General features: G+C 39.7%; 1 protein-coding gene across 1 annotated transcript; it reads right to left on the reverse strand.

Annotated features, from left to right (window-relative positions):
* Positions 1–1,831: 1,831 nt before the first annotated feature.
* On the reverse strand, positions 1,832–20,107 carry LONRF1 (LON peptidase N-terminal domain and ring finger 1). The gene is made up of 12 exons (XM_059471164.1): positions 19,510–20,107; positions 13,309–13,427; positions 11,440–11,562; positions 10,697–10,843; positions 9,948–10,185; positions 9,766–9,856; positions 8,800–8,914; positions 8,156–8,277; positions 6,405–6,563; positions 6,135–6,297; positions 5,634–5,783; positions 1,832–3,077 (listed from the first exon to the last, which is right to left on the reverse strand). The coding sequence occupies exons 1-12, from the start codon at positions 20,105–20,107 to the stop codon at positions 2,919–2,921; spliced, it is 2,184 nt and encodes a 727-aa protein (XP_059327147.1). The 3' UTR covers positions 1,832–2,918.
* Between the last annotated feature and the right edge of the window lie 30 nt (positions 20,108–20,137).

The following is a 20,137-nucleotide window of genomic DNA, read 5'->3' on the forward strand; positions in this document are numbered from 1 at the left end:
AAAAAAACTGGGAAGAAGTCCTTGCCAAAATACACATCACTTCCAGGCAGGTATTTCTGAGTATGGTGACTCCACCCCATCACAGTGAGGTTTATGAGCTCTCTCATATTAACATACACACACATCCAATTCACTGTACAGCTATTTATAGATCACCAATCTTATGAGACACATCGAATTGTGTTCTCCTGCTTACACAAAGAACATTTCTACACCAACCAATCAATCTTAGGACTGAACAAAGAAGGCACAATCTCATAAATAAGGTGCCCCAACAGTAACTTAGGGCAGTTCTTGTTGGCTGGCCCAGGAGTGCTGCCCAGCAAAGGAGACTCCCTTAAGTCTTGAGGCTGACTCCTGAGAGGTTGACTCTTTTGTTGACTGTTGCTCATCATCAGGTAAGACTAATCATTCAGGGTATTGTACCTTGCCTACATAGGAAGTGAGTTTTCCCCAAGTGTAGATCACCTGCATTCCATTCAGGCTTAATTACATTGATTTTGAACCTTACTACAACAATATAAGGTGATCAACTTTGTCCTTAGCCAGCTGTTGTTTAATTGTTTGATAGCTAAAGAATCCATGCTGTGTGATGGGGAAGGGGAGGGGAAGAAAATTTAAAGAGTAAATGTAAGAAAGTACTCCCCAAATTCAAAATACAATGTACAAAGTACAGCATGGTATTCTTTCCAACCTATTTACTGAAAGGGCTTTGCAAACATTGAGTTTGTTGTTCTGCCCCACTGTAACTGCACAAAATGACACCATCTGGTATAAAATATTCACTTAAAAATTCCAATTTGAGAAACCTCTTAAAAATCTTTCATCTCCAATCTCAATTTTCTATCATTCCCAAGAGCACCTATAATAATCACATCAGTGGAATGGTTACTGAAGATTGGTTACTTATCATTAGCCTTAATGCCACATTTGTTAAACGCAGTAAATTTGCTTTTTTGTATTGTAGTTGTTTTTCTTCAATAAAGTTTGCCTTACATAGTTTATACAATTCCAGAACTAAAACTCCTTCATGCACAGGGCAGTGCAACCCAATTGACAATTGAATTTTTACTGTATTAAGAAGTCATGGGAGCTTATAAAGACACTTAAAAGCCACATCTTTCAGCAGACTAGGGAATACTCAATTTCCAACTCAAGCTCTTGACAAGAATGAAAAAAAAAAATTAGCATTAGTTTATTTGGGTATTTCAGGCTTGCCTACAGGAACTTTTTAGACTGCCAAGGAAAAAAAATCCTGCCACCTGCATTCTTAAGAAGATCATGGTGGGTGATACAAAGATTACACTTCTAAGGGTATAGCATACAGAAATGGAAAAATAGAGGATTCCCCTTCTTAGGAAAATAAAGCTTTCCAAATATTCAACCAGGACTTTAGTCATACCCTAAAGAGGAAATTTACCCTAGCTAGAAACTGATACTGGAAGATGACCCAGCAGATTTCAGGCTGCCTGTAATATCTCCAGCCTTGAACTCCAGAAGAGAACAAGGCCAGAGTATCTGACTAGCAAGTGAGTGAAACACCTCACTGCTCTGCAAGGACAGTTCCCTACAACTTTGAAGTTTTGTAAAATGCCAGCTTCATACGTGATTTAAACAAAGTAGAAATAAAAGCAGGACACCAGGAAAAACCTGTCTGACCAATATTCAGTCTGAGACAGGTACTATAATCAGAAACAGATTATGAACATACCTGTTATGTCATGAAGTGCTCACAACCTTAATGTAGGTTAAACGGCAGCTTCTGGATTTACTCAAGATCCCAAAATAGAAGCATATGGAAAAGCAAAGAGATTTTAAGTTTCTGACAAAGTTAAAAATATTACAAACTTTTAGCTTTTATTGAAAATTAAATATATTAGCAAAAGCAAGATTTAAGAAATATTTTACAAATGATTTACATACAAGAAAGCCAGTATCAGACATATTCACAAATATGCAAACCTTTAATTACAAAAAGTACCTATTGGCAGCATGATGCTAACCTTGCCACTGCAGTGTGCTCTACTATTTATATGAATAAGGCATAGAACTCACATTTGCACCAACTTAAAAAGTTCAAATAAAACTTTAAGCTTTTGACTCCTGGATGCACAATCCCTGATAGACACACGCACACTTGACACTTCTTCTTCTAAGCTCTACAAACTAAGTGTGTGCTCTGGAAGAACAGCCTGAAAAGCCCAGTAGAAATGTAACTGGTACTAGCATTTAGATTTCAGTTTCCTCTTTAAAATGTACAGGCCTAGGTATGTAAACCATATTCACAGTTTAAGTATTTTTAGACAGAATACCTGTTTTTCTGCATTTGTTCCTTAAAGTTGGCTCTCAGTTCAGCATACAGTTCGTGTCACCTGTTTTGTGATGCATACATTTACAAGATAACTTAGAAAAAATCTGTGCCATATTCATGGTCAAGTTAGTTAAACAAGAGTAGTAATATCCAACTCTGACATTCAATACTATATTTCAAATATTTGTGCAAACAGCAAAAAAACAGTTGTTTGAGGCAAACATTTGCAAAACCTTTATTACTTCCTCAATGTTGTAAACTTGGACTGTCAGCCTTAAGTCCTGCACTTCCACAGCTTAGAAAAGTCAATTCCTAAAATGATCAAGTCTCAAAAAGGTTCTTTTCTACATAGTGCAAATTTTAATGTAGATAACGTGAAAAACGTATCTAGCTGGATTGACTTTGTGCAATAGTCAGTGGTCTTCTCTCATAGTTGAAGAAAGTGTGCATCCAATGAACCATGGGGTTCAGGAAGCCAGGAAGGTGGAGAGAAAAAACAGCTCCATTACACTTCTCAAACCAGTGCTAGATGTGCAAAGGCAGCAAAAATTCCAGCTGCTACTACAACCAGAACAGAGTAACTTTTCAGGAAGACCCAGGCGGTTAGTCACTTGGACTGGTCTCTAGAAAAATAGGTGAGGATATGTTGGATTTTTATCAGACGGTCTTTTAAAGACATCATGGAGAGAACTGACAGCTGGTATCTGGGGTCTACTGGGAGAACAGCTAGAAGCCACCAACACCAAGCAGGACCATTGGGCATTGCCTAGAAATAAAACATAAGCTGGTTACCAATAACCAATGTCATATAGTTGACTACAATAAAGACATCAAAAGACAAAGTCATCAATGACCAAGACTACTTTAAAGTTTGATACTAACTAGAGAATTCCAGATCAATGAGATTAAAAGAGTGCTGAAAGGATCTCTTCTCTTAAACTGAGAAGTCAAGTAAGTACACTTAAACTAAGCTTTAGAAAGCAAGTATTTTTAAGACAACACAGGAAGCTCATGAATTCCTGGGAAAAGATGGCTAAGGATAGCCACCCAATGACAAATATCTCTGATAAAAATTAAATCTAACACTTGTCATGCTATTCTTAAGGCTTGACTATTCTTGAAGCCTAATGTTTTCACTGTAATTACCTTTATTTGATGGACTTCTCTGTCACCTCCCAGTTCCACTCCCTTTCTCACTACCTTCTAAACAGAGCAGGACTACTTACTTAGTTTCTTCTAAGCAGTTAAAACTGTGACTTTTTCCTGTAGTTTAATTACCAACAGCAACCATTAGATGTCAGGCCTTGAACTGGACTTAGTTCTCTTCAGCAGAGGTCCTACCACTGCAGAAACTATTACATATATCAAATGATCTGCAAAATTGTTACTGGTAGTGGTACACCCCCAGATAACATTTCCTCACCTGCAGCCATTACCACACAGCTGATACATTTGTGTCCTATACACATCCATAGTATTGCTACCCTGCTAATTATTCTGGTTTTGCACAGGTATTCCTCTTTCCTAGTATGCTGTTTTAAATCTATGTTTTTTAAATTGTCCTAAAAATCCCTGCTGACCTCATGCACTGGCCTCTACAACATCTACAGTCCCCCGCAGACAGGTTAATGTGCTGAGATCCCACAGAACAGGGTGGCCAAAGCCCTGTACACTTTAAACCATCTAACAATATTGCAAAACTCCCAAAACCCTGTCATGTTAAATCATTTCTTATCATTACAGTCCTCTAATGATGTCCAAGTTACCTAAACCTAAGGTTTAGGTACAGGACCTCATCACTAACAAAGGGGAAAGCCCTTAAGACCTCATCCCTTGGAGGTATGGGTACACAGGTATGTACAGAGACGCCGGTATTGGCGGGGTACCTGCTCCGTGTGTGGGACCTGCTCTGCTCGGGACTGCAACCACAGCACCTCCCTGAGGGCCCCACAGCAGACACCACACAACAGTGCCAGAACAACCCTCTGCACCAGCTAGGTAAAAACCTAAACTTTTGGAATGACAACTCACCTGTGACTTCACCAGGACCTAAAGAGTTGGACACTTTAAGGCCATTACTACCAAAAGGAAATGCTACCTCTGATAGTTTTTAAGTTGGTTTGTCACGTTCGAATTGTAAGTTATAAATAATTAGCCTGTGGCATACCACCCAGTAAAATTGTGCCTTTGATAACTCCTAGACATGATCATAAAATTTTTGATAAGGTACACCAATAGCTAGAAAGATGAGGCTTGTCAAGTTTAGTGAAGAATTTCATTCTCCTTGTACCGTGTTTGCTGTCCCTTCTGCAAAGGATCCTGCAGAGGGATAATAAACATGGCTTTTATATTCTGAAAACAGAAAGGGGGAACTGTGATGGTGAAGAGCTGGACTGTGAGCCTCACAGACTCCTGACTTTAACCAGGTAAGCCTAGAGAGGGCACTGAGAGGAGGGATCAGGCTACAGAGTGTGTGCCAGACAATTTCTGATGAGAATGTAAGCAGGAGCTGTTGGCCACTGAGCAGGGTGGTAACCAAACCTGAGCCAATCAGGTTCCAACACGGAGTGTTCTGAATAACCTGGGTAAGAGCTGTGCATGCCATTAAGCTCCCTTTGGCACATGAACTTCCATGTTGTGCTGTCTCTCCATCTCCACTGAACACAACAGGTTAATATAGTTTCATACGAGTACGCAGCAGATGGGTGAGGGACAAGCTCCCCTAAGATCCCAATTGACATCAAACTCCGCTTTGGAAAGCAAATCTTACGTATTTTTAAATGTTATTTTTTTACAGTCTCCACTCCCTCAGGATCTCACCTTCATTAATTGTTTATAATAACTATCAAGATAGATTGCTGCAGCTAGTTTCTTAAGAAACATGTGTCAAATGCTAGCAGCTGCAGCAGTTTATGGCATTAGCTCAGAAAGGAGGAACATGTTATTTGTGATTACCTCTGACAAAAGCTATCTGCCTGCATGTGGCAGATTCAGTTTCTTTACTTTCATAGGGAGAAAAGAGAGAGCTTTTTCACTTTGAATTCTAACAACTTTCACATACTAACAGTTTAACTGTTACTGGAACTTAATGTGTTTTCAGTTTACTGGTTTTATTTCCACATCACCATATCATCCATTCCTGGAGAAACTGCTGACCAGCAGCAGAATTGCTTTTTGTTGCTCATTGTAAGAAAAACAAGGGCCAAGCCTTATTGTCTTTGAAGCTGGAGAAAAAAGTTTTTCTTTAATACTTAGCAGTTGGTAATAGGGCTTTTATTTTTAGAAATAAGCATCTAATAATGAATATTAAATGGTGTCCCACCTGTATATTTTCCTCCCTGTCAGGCATTGGTCCAAAGTGCTGAAGAATTTGAGTGCGAAATTTGTTTCTTAAGTTTTGGAACCAACTGCAGGCCTGATTGTACACGAAATTGTGAAGCTCTCTCAATTTCTTTAGTTCTTCATCAGCAACCTGTAGGAGGAAAGTTATGAAAGTATGATTAGTGATATAGAAACAATTAAGGGGTTTAAGCTAAAATCAAAAAACACTCAATTTCAACTATGTTTAGATACACTTCTGGTGTTCTTCATAACCTTGATTACCATTGACTAAATGGAAAAGAAGTATTGTGATATTTTTTAAAGTTACAGCTTCAAACTATTGTTGAAACAAAAACTATGGTTTTCTTATTTGTTTTATAGGAATAAAAAATTAAGCTAGTTTCTAATGATGCAAAAATTTGCAAGAAAGCTTTCAAGAACAAATCAAGCAAAAATCTTGATATATTAATACTAGTAAGTATTCAGACATCATTCTGGATACCTTAACATCTTCCAAATATTCAATGTCTGCAGTGCAATAACCATCTTTCATCCCTCTCCGTAAAACTCTAAACCTCTTTCCACCAATTGTATCAACAACAGACCGTCCATCAGGCAGAAAATGAACGTTCCTAATTTGCAGCATGCAACCATAATCTGCAAAACTAAAGAGAGACCTTGTCAGTAATGCAATTACACACTTGTGAAAAGATGCTTTTTGTAATTAAAATGACAAAAGAGATGGAAGCTTAGACTCATGTTGTAAACATACCCATTTTGAGAATCACTTATGCACATCCCAAACTGTTTAGTTCCAGTTTCCATACTCCTGCGAATCATGAGTCGGTATCTTGGCTCAAATACATGTAGGGGGCAAGGCACAGTAGGATATGCCATAGTGCAAACAAACATTGGAACATTCTTGGTCAAGCTTCAAGAGAACATAAAAAGAAATATACACCTTCAAAATCTGAACACTGAGCTATGCCAAGACAATACATTTTGTCCAGTATGCCTGCTATGTCTGAGGTCATAAAGCATTCTTTTCAAAGTCAAAATATGTTGTAGAAACTTTCATGAATGATAAACCCACATGCCAGTAACAGTGGCTGAATACCTGTGTACTGATTTGTATACATTCTGGACAGTAAGACTCAGTGTTATCTAGGTAGTGAGTACCTAGTCAGTGAATGGAGGGCTCTGTTTTGGGCTGGAGGTGTCAGCTACTTTTTCATTTTTGCTTTAGTGTGAGCTATAAAAGCAATTAAGCCCTCAGAGACACAGTTTTCCTGTAAGTAAAAAGATGTACTAGTAACTGCATGGTAGCTAGGTCACTATTTAGATTATCTTCTAGGAGGGACTCCAGATCATAAGATGCAATCCAGTGTATAATTTGCACCTTGCAATATGCCTCAGGCAGCATAACTGAAAAACAAAGTATTTTTAAATCCTATTTTATCAAGTATGTATAGTTGATAGTAAGTACAATCAAGTTATCATTAAAACATTACTGGGTATTTAATTTTAATGCCTTCCAGAATATAAAGTGTAAATCTACTGGATGGATTCTGTTAAATAATTTGCATGAGCTGTTGTGTTAAATAGTTTTCCAACATTCACATCTACAGTACATGATGCTGTATGTATATTTGAAGAACTCACTGTGAGATAAACATGTTTATGTTAACTAAAAATTAACCATGTTTATGTTAACTAAAAATCTTGAACATTTCTTTAATTACATCTATCTGTGTAAGATTAATGTCTATCATGAATTGCTTTGCAAGAAATTCAAGTCTCTGAGACTCTGCAGTCAATCGAAAACAATTTCATTAACAGCAGCAAAGCTGAAACCAAAGCTCCCTGACAGTGCATGCTGAAAGAGGAATGGAAGGGGAAACATGTTTCACAGAATCATAGAACAGCCTAGGTTGGAAGGGACCTTAGAGATCACCTACTTCCAACCCCTCTGCCGTGGGCAAGGACACCTTCCCCTAGATCAGGTTACTCAGAGCTTTGTCCAACCTGGCCTGACCAACCTAGTGACCTTCTATGATGGAGTTACAAGGGAAGGGCTACAGATGTCATTTTATCTGGAATTCTGTAAAGAGCTTCCTCCTCAATGTCCTCTCCAAACTGGAGAGAGATGAATTTGATGGGTGGGCTGTTAAATGCATAATTAGGGTTGGAGGTTGCACCCAGAGGGTAGAGGCCAATGGGTCAGAGTTGCAGTGACCAGCAGGGTCCCTCAGGAGTCCATATTGGCACCAGCACTGTTTAATGTCTTCATCAATGACACAGACAAAGGGACCCACTGCACCCTCAGCAAATTTGCTCATGACCCCAAGCTGAGTGCTGTGGTTGACACAACTGAACGATGGGATGATATCCAGAGGGACCTGGACAAGCTTCATACTCCCTGAGCCCATAATATACCATAAATAAACACTATATAAATAATAAAACATTTCTAAAAAGGATTTCCAGACTAATTTCTCAAGTTTTTCAAGACAAGAAGCTTACTTGGAGTGTTCTGCAGTTTCTTCAGCATGAATTCTTTTTCTCTCAAATAATTCATCAGATAAATATTTCATTATTAATTCTTCCAGCAGTTCTGTGATACTGTATTTTCTGCTTGCAAGGTACTGTAAACAATTAAAAAAAATCTTTTCATGTATCTTAACAAAAGGCTTGAGAAAATGCAGCTTTTTTAATAAAAATATCATCTATGAAATGTGACAAAACTCATGAAAACTTACAGCTCTGAAGTTTTTATACTTCATTAATTAAAACCTAACTATAATATTTGAAAATTAGATTCTCTGTGTAAGTTCTTAGTGTCTGACAATTTAAATGTCTAACTCAGTTTGTATCTCTATGCTTACCACAGACAGAACTGATTTTCCAGAATATACAGCAATACCAATAAAAAAAGTGTAGAGAAATCCCAGAGAAGTTTAACTGAATAGATATCAAAGCTTACAAATATGTAGGATTGAATTACACCACTTAAGTAAACAGTCACAGAGACATAAAACCTTTAAGACCCTGAGACCCTTTTCCATTCTAGCAGTAATCCACAGCCCAAGCAAATCTAAGTTGTTGGGTTCAAGTGAACCAGCCTTTAAAATTATACAGTATTTGTGAGCTTTACTGAGAAACAATACCTCTTTCAAGCTCTCCTTACAGAGTGGACACTGTGGAGCATGATCTAAACACCGTTCCAAACAACCTTTGCAAAAAGTATGTCCACAAGGGGTTGTTACTGGCTCAAAGAATAGCCTGAAACAAAATTACCACAAGTTAGATGTCATGGCCAGTGTGCATTTTTCTAAAAATGTCAGTGATTAATCTCTTGTATTTTTAAGACTAGTTATACTCTAACAAAGTAAAGAAACAATTAGTCCCAAGTCTCCTTATTCTACTTTTTCCTCTATACTGCAGATTGTTTCCATTTACTGCAACACTCACTGTTTTGTTTTCTGATGAAGTTGGACACATTCCAGAACTCTAGGTAACTAAATATTTAGCCCAATATACAAAGATTTTGGTCTCCCTACATAGAGATTCAGAATACACAAAATTATGTGATTCTTGGAGAAACTGGGTTGTTTTAACAGCAGTATTACATATTAATAGCATAACTATGAATAGTTTAGTATACACCATATGTTTTATGGTATTTGTTCTGAAAATCAAGATTATTAAGTAAGAGTTTTCAAACACATCATCTACATTTAAGTGGACTAACATTCTGAAGCATCTATGTCTCCCAGACAAATACAAGGTTCACAATACAAGGCTATGCTTCTAAACATTAACCTTCCCAAAATAAGTTTTATTGACTGAAGAACCCCTAACATTTAACCACAAAAGATCCTGTCCTTTGATGGTGACCAGTTAACACTGCCAAGTTTAACTAAAAGGGCAGCTTGATTAAAATAGTCCTACAGTATATAGCATTGTAGCAGGTGACATTTAAATACACATTTAAGTGCAGGGATAGGGAAAAGCTGCAAATTATTGACTGATATCAGAACTCATAACAATTTACAAGTACCTCAGTTTGTACATGTAACAGATATGCAGCCAAGCATCTGTAACCAATACTGAATCAGGGACAAAAATCTTACCTCATACATAGAGAGCACTCAAAATCTGATACATCAATCAAATCTCCTGGGATTGTTCCAAAAGCCAGTGTCATGTCCCTTTTTGTACTTTCTAAGGAAAAAGAGGACAAGATGCTTCAAACAAAGGCACGAAGCACTAAATACTTTAAATTTCACAGTAAGTGCAGTAAGTGACTGTTTACCTCCTTGCTTTTTGTGTTTGTTTCTTCCATCTTCACATACAACTGTATCCTGTTCTGAAAAGGAAAGCTTTCTTTTTAACAAAGCACCTTTTCCTTGGCCAGAGAGAAGGGGTTCAGAAGACACTCTCTTTAAGCCATCTTCCTTGGCAAGGTCTTTTGTTGAGTTAAGAGCATGGGCAGACTGTGCACGATTTAAGCCTCCACTCACAGGCTCCAGTACATCCGATCCTCCTAAACTCTGTAACAATAAGATGAACCAAACTATATTCTAAGAGTGACACTAATCTAAGTATGTGAGACATGATTGTGCAAAGATATATAAGCAAAACTGGTATTCACAGTTAGTGGGTACCTATTAGTTAACTAGAAAAATTTCTAAGTTAACACAGTATTCAAATTTGCTTAGCATTAACAATTCAAAAATCTTCACCCACTTCAAACAAAACAAAAATTGTATTTCATCTGCTTAAAAAGCATAGAAAAATTGTATTTCTCTTTTTTGAAGTCCCCAATATCAAACTTCAGTACCTTCTAATACTGTATTTATTACTCATTCTAGTGAAGTAGAATGAGGAGTTGTAACACTACAAATGAAAATACATTACTTCTAAACCCTGCTTCTTTTCCTCCAATTTAGCCAATTACACAAAAATAGTATTTACACTGGAAAGTGTGACAAATCAAGGTATCAGTACATCTGATGTATATAGATCAGTCAAAGACAGAAATTACTGTAGAGATTTTGTTACCTGTGGAGGACAAAGTTGTAAGTTGCAGTAAGATGCAGTCACCTCAGAACCAAGTATAAAAGGTTTATTTCTAATATGGGCTGAATTCCAAGCAGATTCCTTCAGACTCTCACCTAACTTCTCTGGTGACAAAACATCACACAATATCTAGAAAAAAACCAGCTCAATGTTAATAACAATGAAAAAGAATCCAGACATACCTTTGTTATAAATTTATGTATCAAAAACTAAGAAGGTAATCTGCATGAAGTTTTTCTCACGAACAGATCTTTATTCAAGCAGTAACTGGCAGAGTTGAAAACAAACAGAAACCTACACAGCTACATTGCTAGAAAAGAAATTTATCTAGAAATCTTTTCTACTACAAGTCAAACATAATTAGACATTATCAATTCATTATTATGCAGCTTTTCAATATAAATTTTTATTATCACAGAAAAAACTCTTGTGCTCCAGGCACAGAGGGTTTCGACTTGAAAAATGTGACTTGTTGCCTGCCTTCCAGTTTTCTACATATTCACTTAGTAACTTCCAATGCATACGTACTTTTCAAGATGTATGTAAAACATGTACATTGGGACTAAGTCTTTGATGTAGTATGATTTAAGAAATATCTTAAAAGGAATCTGCCTGAATGTTTCCTGTATGTAATGAAGATATTAGATGCACAAAGTCTATCATAATGAGAGTTTCATAAAGGAGTCAAATCAGAGATGAGAATCCAGTATCATAAATAAAATTACCTTTTCTACTTTTAGCTTGGCTGGAAGAAAGTCCTCATCAAGGGCTAAGCACTGTAGAAATAGTTGTAAGGCATCTCCTACAAAGCCAGAGTCTTGCAGAACTTTTCCTTTCTGAAAGTAGACCTGAGAAACAGATACCACAAAGACATTTGTAGAGAACAGGGAGAACTGCAGTATTGATCTTATAGGCATTGGAACAATGTTAGAATTAGAACCTGCCATGACAGAAAGAATGCAGCTGTAACAAATTTGAGCTGTGCACAGTGTGTGATCCATATCCCTTGTCTAACTCACATCCATTACAGTGTTTGAAAAGAGTCATGGGATAGGATGGTGCGAGTCTTCTTCCAGTTAACTTGTTTTGTCATACATAAAGGGTTAAAAACCTCTCTAGTGCTGAATTCACAGACCTTAATTTCCGTCTTCTGTGAGCCTTTGGAGAGGAAGAAGAAGGACAGGAGATGCAAATTATTACATAACCTCACACAACAGCTTACAGAATGTTTTTTGCCCTATCTTTCATTAAAAGCCTGATGCTTCCACCTTTCAGAACGGTGAATGCAAATAAAACAATCCACACAACTGTTCACCTCTTACATACATCTCAACCTATATTCTTATAACAAAACAATGCACTCTCAGAATTAATTGCTTTTTCCAACTATATTTTATGCTTGAACACTAGGCACCAGCTAGGGAAAAAAAAAAAAAAAAAACAACCTGTGTATTGTTTTCCTTGAAAGAAAAAAACAGGGAGGAAAGACTACCGGATTTTGTGGAGCCTACTCAAAAGTAGATGACATTGGAACTAAGAACTTATCTCAGCTTTTAAAAGTTGCACTGACAGTAATAGAAAAAGTTAGATAGAACCAACAGGTATAAAAAAAAGTTAAGACAATATATCTATTTGTATATAGGAATTTGGATAATGGACCAGAAACTAAACTTAAAAACAAATAAACAAACCAAACAAAAACCCCTCAACAAAACAAAACAATCAAAAACTACTCTACCAAAGCCCAGAATGCAGCTTCTACAGAATGACTGACAGTATGAACAATAACATCTGTTCAACAAGACTGTCAGATGAGGACACACATCCTCTTTGATTGAGTTGGGCACTTTGCTTTTAGATGAATTCTGAAGAAGGGAAGTTTGCTAGTCCTCCTCTTACAGACAGTTTATTTTCCTACAGAGGTTAAGGATTGTTACAGGAATCCATCCATCTAACCAAGCTCACTTAAGTGAAGTGACACTTCTTTCCAAACATACAGAAAAAAGTAGACAGTACTGTCACCACTGAGAAGTGAAAAGCAGGAGGCTGCATGAATTTGCAGTAGCCAAGGAATTGCTGAAGACACGGGAAGACAACACAGCTGCAGTTATCTCCCCTTGTGTGGCAAGATCATGCTGCTCCTGCTGAGTTCAGAGTTAAGACAGTGCAACAACAAGCATTCTGAAGACCACAGACTCCACAGCTGCCCGTATTACTTGTAAAGCTCAGTTCCCACTGAGTTTATTTAGGCTTTTTGAAGATAAACTTTTCAAGCTAAAACAGCAAAGTGTCCCTCTGTTAACAAAAATTAACAACTAAACAAAACAAGCCCCAAAGCCCAGCTGTTACAGGTTACATCACCATGAACTATTCCAACTCAGTGTATTAGCCAACCAGCCCTAACCTGCCCTACTCATCAGGAGCCTGTCTCATACAAGTTAACTATTTTAAAGATGACGTTTAGCATTTTGCATGTCTTAAGAGACAACATTTAAAGCAGCTGGCTTAGGTTTTTAAATCAATGCAATCACAATCTGGAAGTTAATAATTTTACAAACACAATACTGAAAAACGATGAGTTTATACCAGCTTACCTCTGGCCAATTTGGCATTTTGGAAATAACAAAATTTAGATCTTCTATGGCTGTTTTATATTCTTGGAGGCCAACATATGACTCAGCTCTGTAAATTCTTAGCATCAAGTCACTGGAATCTGCAGACAGAAATTAGGTAAAATCTTTTAAAAATCAGAATTTTGTAATTTTTAATTAAATTTGCTTTTATAGTGATATGTCATAATTACAATTTCTTGTACAATACTTCCAAAATTAATGGAGTACTTCTCCCTCACTCCCTAGTGTTTGGCTAATAAAAGTAGCAGTCATTCCCAGTTCATGTCTTGTAAGCTAAGGAAGAAATTTTGGATCCTGATGAATCTTGCAGCATCAAGAAAATTTATTTTCAAATATTGAACAGAGAGGCTCACAAAGCACTGCTCAGTACTGCTGGGACAACAAAAATTGAGGACTAAGTAAACTTTATCTTCACAATATATCCAATCAAAACCACAGAAACCTGGGAATTCACCACACTTGTATTAAAAGCTTAAGCATTACAAAGTTTGCTTTCAAATACCCAAGTTTTTTCTGCAGACAGCAATTTGTTTTTATAGTGCCTGACCCCTTCTGACTATGGCTGGAGATGCCACTTTCACAGTGGCATCTGTCTGGGAGGTACCAGAACCAGGCCTTATCACTATGTGATAAAACAGCCAATTCCAGAAAGCCTTTAGCACCAGCTGGCAGCCCTGTTGAAAGCAGCTGTAGTAGTGAAACTTCTAGAGTGGGAAAAAAGCAGAATGTGTCAAGTAAGGACAAGTTCCCATGTCCCATGTCCAACTTATAGCACTTTGCACTTTCAGTACAGCAACCTCTAAATGGGAAGGACACCCATCTCCTTGCCACTAAAACCATGGTTTTGTAACACAACTAATTGCAGTTGCTGCTTGGAAAAATGCCAGAACACTGTTTTGATCTTAACAGTTTTTTAAAATAGACCTGGTTTTCATTGAATGAGATAAACTAGTCAAAGGTTGGTCTACTGTAAACAACACTAAAATAAAATAGTTCGTTTAGTTTGTTTCAAAAAAGGCTTTCTTGAAGGCTATCATTTCAATTTAATATTCTTAGTTTGTTCTAGTGTAAGTTCTCATAAATTTCCAACATTAGCCTGTTGTACAGTTAGAAGGCATCCCGGCCAACGTTCCCATAGACTACAACACACTGCTTTGTATTTAGATTCACAATGCTACATGTGAAAAGATCCTAAAGTAAAAACAAGGGCTAAGAAAATCAGAGAAGAATTCATTTAGCTGAAACAAGAGTGTCTTCCTGATTAGTCTTTCTTTTGAGTCGACCGTTCTCCCTCAAACATAAATATTGCCAAATGCGGTTTGTTTCATTTTCTCATTTGACATAATAAAATGGTTGTTTTAACCGAAGTCTGGTAAACTCTCTTTGTCTGAGTAAAACACTAATTCTGTGAGCAGAACAACTCTGATTTCCTGTGGCTGCGCTTTGTGACTGCTGTAGCCTAGCAAGGTGAGAGCTCAGATTAAACTCTTCAGACAGCTTTTCGTGTTGTATTTGACTCTTCGGTGTCCAACAGAGCTGGTAGCAAATCACACTCCTTTGTTCAGAGGCAACAGTAAGTGCAGGTCTTTGTTCTCTGATAAGCTGCCTATTTGCACAGAATCAGAGGAAGCTCATCTGTTTCAGACTTTCAAGTGCAGAACATGACCTGAGGAACTCCGAGCCTTTTTTCCTAGAGGGAAAATGAGGGCTAGTTCAAAGATAAAAATGTGAGTTCAAGTCTACAGCGGGTGAGCACTTTACCCACTTTTTTTTCCAAGAGAAAAAAGCATGATTCTAACTGAACTAGTACAAAACAAAGTTTAGCTGAGATCCCAACTCTGCTGCTGAACATACAAACAGTCATTGAATGATCAATAGATATGACAAACTGGGTCTGAATATTCATTCAGAAGACCAAAAGTAGATGATTACTAGTAGTGTTCCTCAAGGCTTAGTATTGGGGCCAGTCCTTTAAATACTTTCATCCACGATCTAGACAAGGGGATCAAGTGTACTAAAAGTTCACAAATAACACAGATGGGAGGGAGTGCTGACCTGCTGGAGGGCAGGAAGCTTCTGCAGGGGGATCTGGGCACACTCAATCAATGGGCCAAAGCTATTGGTATGAGGTTCAGCAAGGCCAAGTGCCAGGTCCTGCACTCTGGTCACAACAAGCCCCAGCTGTGCTACAGGCTGGGGTAAAAGCGGCTGGAAAGCTGCTCAGTGGCAAAAGCCCTGGGAATGCTGTTTGACAGCAGCTGAATATGAACCAGTGTGTGCTCAGGTGGCCAAGAAAGCCAAAGACATCCTGGCCTGTATAAGGATTAGTGAGGCCAGCAGGATCAGGACAGTGATTGTCCCCCTGTGCTCAGCACTGATGAGGACATGCCTTGAATTCTGTGTCCAGTTCTGGGCTCCTCACTATAAGAAGGACATGGAGGTGCTGGAGTGAGTCCGGGGAAGGGCAGTGGAGCTGGTGAAGGCTCTGGAGAGCCATACAAGCTGATGAAGAAAGGTTGAGTTTAGCCTGGAGAAAAGCAGGCTCAGGTGGGACCCTATCACTCTTTACAATTACCTGAAAAGAGGCTGTAGATAGTTGGGGGGGTTGGCTGTCTCTTCTCCCGGGTCACAAGCAACATAATGAGAGGAAATAGTGCCAAGGGAGGTTTAGTATGGGTACAGGGAATTGTTTTTCACTGAACGGGCTGTGGAGCACGGGAACAGACTGCCACAGCAGTGGTGGAGACACCATCCCTGCTGGGATTTAAAAGATATGTAGATTTGGCACTTAGGGACATGGTCTAGTGATAGACTCAGCACTGCTGGACTAGTGGTTGGACTTAATGATCTGAGAGGTCTTTTACAACCTAAACAATTTTCTGGTTTTATCTAAATTTATAGATCCATTTTTTAGCCACAATTTAATTTCTAGGCTTTGTTACAATGAAAAAACAATTTTGCTATGTTTCAGCAAGTATTTTAATGTTTTTCAACTAAAGAGAGGATGCAAACTAATTTTTCATCTTTGGCCCAAGGACAGCAGAAACATAACTAGTTCTTGAACTTCTCTTGATATTTCAGTGACCAAATATATTGTAAATACAGAAATCATTCACTTCTAGCATCCCAAAGACAAATTATTTTAACAAAAAAAAATGCACCAAGTATTTGCAGCATAGAGCTGTACCAACTGTTATTATTACATTAGTAGGAAACTATACAAAGGTGTACACAAAAGAACACATTCAATGTGCATTCTTGAGTTTTATATTACTTCCAAAGCATCTGCTCTTACTGTAAGTATACACATACTAATAAATGGACCACCTCTAATCTGATTCTGCATGCTTTTTATATGGTTCTTAATACGCCAAATTCTTCAAAACAGAAGACATGCACATCAAAAACACTGCGTAGAAATACTTTTGGACACAGTATTTTTTAACATGGTACGACAGGGCCACCCTAATAATCAGAGCTGGAACACACAACGCTTAAGAAACAGCCAAAAGAACTGGGCTTATTTAGCAGAAAGTAATTCCTGAAAGCATTGGAAGAGCACAACAGCTTTTCAGAATCCAAAAGTGGGTTACCTAGAAGACTCTACTGAAGTACGCAGTGAAAAAACAAAAGAGACAATGGTTATAAACCAAAACAATGGCAGTTCAGACCTAATATAAGGAAAAGATTTCCCACTATGAGGATAATTAACCTTTGAGCAGGTCACCCAGAGAGGCTGTGGAATTGTCAGCCTGTAGATTTTCATGATCCAGCTGTACAAAACCTTAAGCAAACTGCTCTGATCACAGTATTTGTTTTGCTTAAACAGGAGACTGATTGCTCAACAGATCTCCTGATGTCCACTCCAGAAGGAATGAGTGAGATTCAGACCAAATTCAGCCCTTTCGCGGTGTGTTTCAGGACACTTGATTACGGCCAAGCTGTGCTTGTATTTTAATTCAAGACATCTCCTTTAACTAAGTTACTTCATTTCAACTCCTGCAAGGAATATACTAACTATATGAATGTTACCATTCCTTATGGTTTTTTAAAGTCACTTTTGCACAATAGCAAATATGACTCTTTCCAATGTTTCAGAAACAGAAGTTATGAAAAGATGCCATTTGAGCAGAGGTTTAGCATCAATGACTTATATAGGATATCAGACTTATGTTTATCACAACTTTTTAACTACGTGCATTAAAAAGAAACAGATGAAGCAGCAGTAAAGAAGCGCTGAAACAGAACATGAATGACTTTAAACATTAATACATTTCTTATGCTACATCTTTTCCATCTCTAAGGGTTCTCAAAAATCATGGTCTGAAGGAAGATGGAAAGTATACCAGCAGCTATTAATTTATCTGTTGGCCTGGAATCATCTTCAATTTGTAGTTGTGAATCCACACTTCTAAATGCACGTTTAATGTACGTCTGCACTCTGACTTTAAAACTTTTTCAGTATCTTTTCCAGAATATTGATAATTCTCGAGATTGGAGACACAGGAAAGAATTATACAATGGACCTTAAACTGAGCTTCTAGCATTTAATTCTAGCACATATACTGAATTTGAATAATAAAATTTTGAATAAGCATCACAACTGGTAAGTATACTCAAATTTTAAACCCATTTTGAAGCCAAAATTGAAGATGTAGATTCACATAAAGAATAATCAAAGTTCTTTCCCCATAAATAGTTAAATAATATTCCTAAATCCATAAAAGAAAGATTAACACAAAAGATTAACAAAAACTGTGTAATTATTTTACTCTTTTATTCTTTTAAAGCAGTGTTAAAACATGAAACAGGAGCCCTGTAAACATATGTGATTCATACTGGATTCAGTTTTATCCTGAAAACTACTGAGATTTCTTTGTGACCTGTAGGAGTCAAAGCTGTACTTCAGAAAGAAGTCTGCATCTTACAGTTTCAAGATTTAAAATCCATCCTGTATCCTACGCTTTGGAAATACTCTGGCAAATAAAGCAGAATTGATAGCCAAAACTGAACCCCTGAAAATTAGGTTGCCAGAACGCATATAGAATAGATCTTCGACTTAATCCCACCTACACTGAGAACAGTTTATTCTGGAACTAGACCTAATGTATGTCCCCAGAACAGACTGGAAGGATTAGACTTATGCAAGCTTTTGTTTTTTTTTCCTCCACTACAGACAACTGTATAAACGTAATACACTTCGTTTGTAAAAATATTAATTTCTGAATTACTGAACAGAAAAAAAAATCCTGGTACAATTCATAACAGAACCTCCCATGTCACCAGGTGTTAAAATCCAGTCAAATTAAAACAACAAAGGAATCTCTCACTGGATCCAGGTAGGTGTATCAATCACACAAATATGACTCTCTCTACAAGGAGTAAACTTTGAAAAATTGAGTGTATCTGAAGAGTCCATGGTACCAGCCAGACACATATATTGCGAGGGATACAGGACAGCCCAAAAGGTAGCGTGCCTCTACCTCCCCTCTTTGGACCCTCTTCAACACTATATAAAACTCCAACCACACCCACCCATGATGTCACTGCCATTACACAACCTGTCCCCCTCCGTGCCTGTCTGCTTATGCAACTCGGCCCGGCCTGCTGGGAATTGTCTTGGTGACACTTAAGACTGAAAATAGGTCTCTCTCTCAGGAAACAAGGTTAAATACACCAGCGGAATTTCTCTTTGCCCGCGCGCAGCGATTACCCCACACGAAACGAAGCAGAGCCCACAGCCTCTCTGTAAAGAAGTCCAGCAGGAACGTGCGGGAGGAGACACGATGGAGCCCGTGCGGGACGCTCCCCACGCCTCCGGAGTCAGCACAAGCAGGTGTACCCCACTACCGGCCTGGGCGCTCTACCAAGCGCCGGGCAGCCGCACTCCCCTCCGCTCTCCCAGTGGAGAGCTTCCTCGAATCCCTTCAAACTCGAGAAAACTTCGGACGCTCTTCACCGGCCCGTGTCGGTCGCTGGCGGTCCCGCATTCGGGCATAAGGGCACATCCACCGACTCCCCCGCACCCGCAGCCCCACCAGCCTGCCGCCCCGGGCTGCCAGCCCGTCCCGGTCCCGCCGGAACACGGGCGGCAGCGGCGGAGCCCGCGCGGCTCCGGCGGGCGGCACGGGCGCAGGAAAGGAGCGCTCCCCACAGCCTTACCTGCTCGCAGAGCCTGGTTGACGGCGCCCAGCGCCTCTCGGAAGCGGCCCTGGTTCAGCAGCTCCTCCAGCCGAGTCCCGGCCCTCGCCCTCTCGCACTCGCCCGGGAACCACTTCTCCGCCAGCCGGTTGAGGACGACGCTGGTGCGCGGCGGGGCCGCGGCCGTGCTGGTGCCCCCCGCCGGCAGCAGCCAGTCCCGGCAGCGGCGGCAGCGGGCCCGCAGCTCCTTGCGGAGGCAGCGGCGGCAATAGGTGTGCCCGCACGGGACGGTCACCGGCTCGCCCAGGAACCTCCCGCAGCCGCAGCAGCGCAGCGGCCCCTCGGCCCCGCGCTCCCGGCCCCGGCCCGGCCCCTGCCGCAGGCGGTAGTTCAGCACCAGGCAGTCCACGAGGGTCCCGAGGCGCTGGGCTCCGCCGAAGGGGCCGAGGCACAGCGACGCCAGGGACGCGCCCACCGCTTCCTTCAGGCGGCTCGCGGGCACCAGTCGCGCCAGCAGCAGCTCCCGCTCTTCGTCCGCCCCCTCGCCGGGGCCCCCGCTGCCGCCCGGCTCCGGCGGCAGCTCCGAGCCCACGGTGGCGGCGGGAGAGGACGCTGCCATCGGCTGCGCGGCTGCGGCGAAGGGGGTGTG

The sequence above is a fragment of the Ammospiza nelsoni genome, chromosome 4 (assembly GCF_027579445.1).
Source record: "Ammospiza nelsoni isolate bAmmNel1 chromosome 4, bAmmNel1.pri, whole genome shotgun sequence".
Classification (NCBI taxonomy): Eukaryota; Metazoa; Chordata; class Aves; order Passeriformes; family Passerellidae; genus Ammospiza; species Ammospiza nelsoni.

Excerpts from the sequence above, each read along its gene's own strand:
- LONRF1 (XM_059471164.1), bottom strand. The coding sequence starts at position 20,107 with ATGGCAGCGTCCTCTCCCGCCGCCACCGTGGGCTCGGAGCTGCCGCCG. Across the intron at positions 13,428-19,509 it reads CAACCAGGCTCTGCGAGCAG|ATTCCAGTGACTTGATGCTA; the intron begins GTAAGGCTGTGG and ends TTCTGTCTGCAG. Across the intron at positions 8,278-8,799 it reads GTAAGGAGAGCTTGAAAGAG|TACCTTGCAAGCAGAAAATA; the intron begins GTATTGTTTCTC and ends AATTGTTTACAG.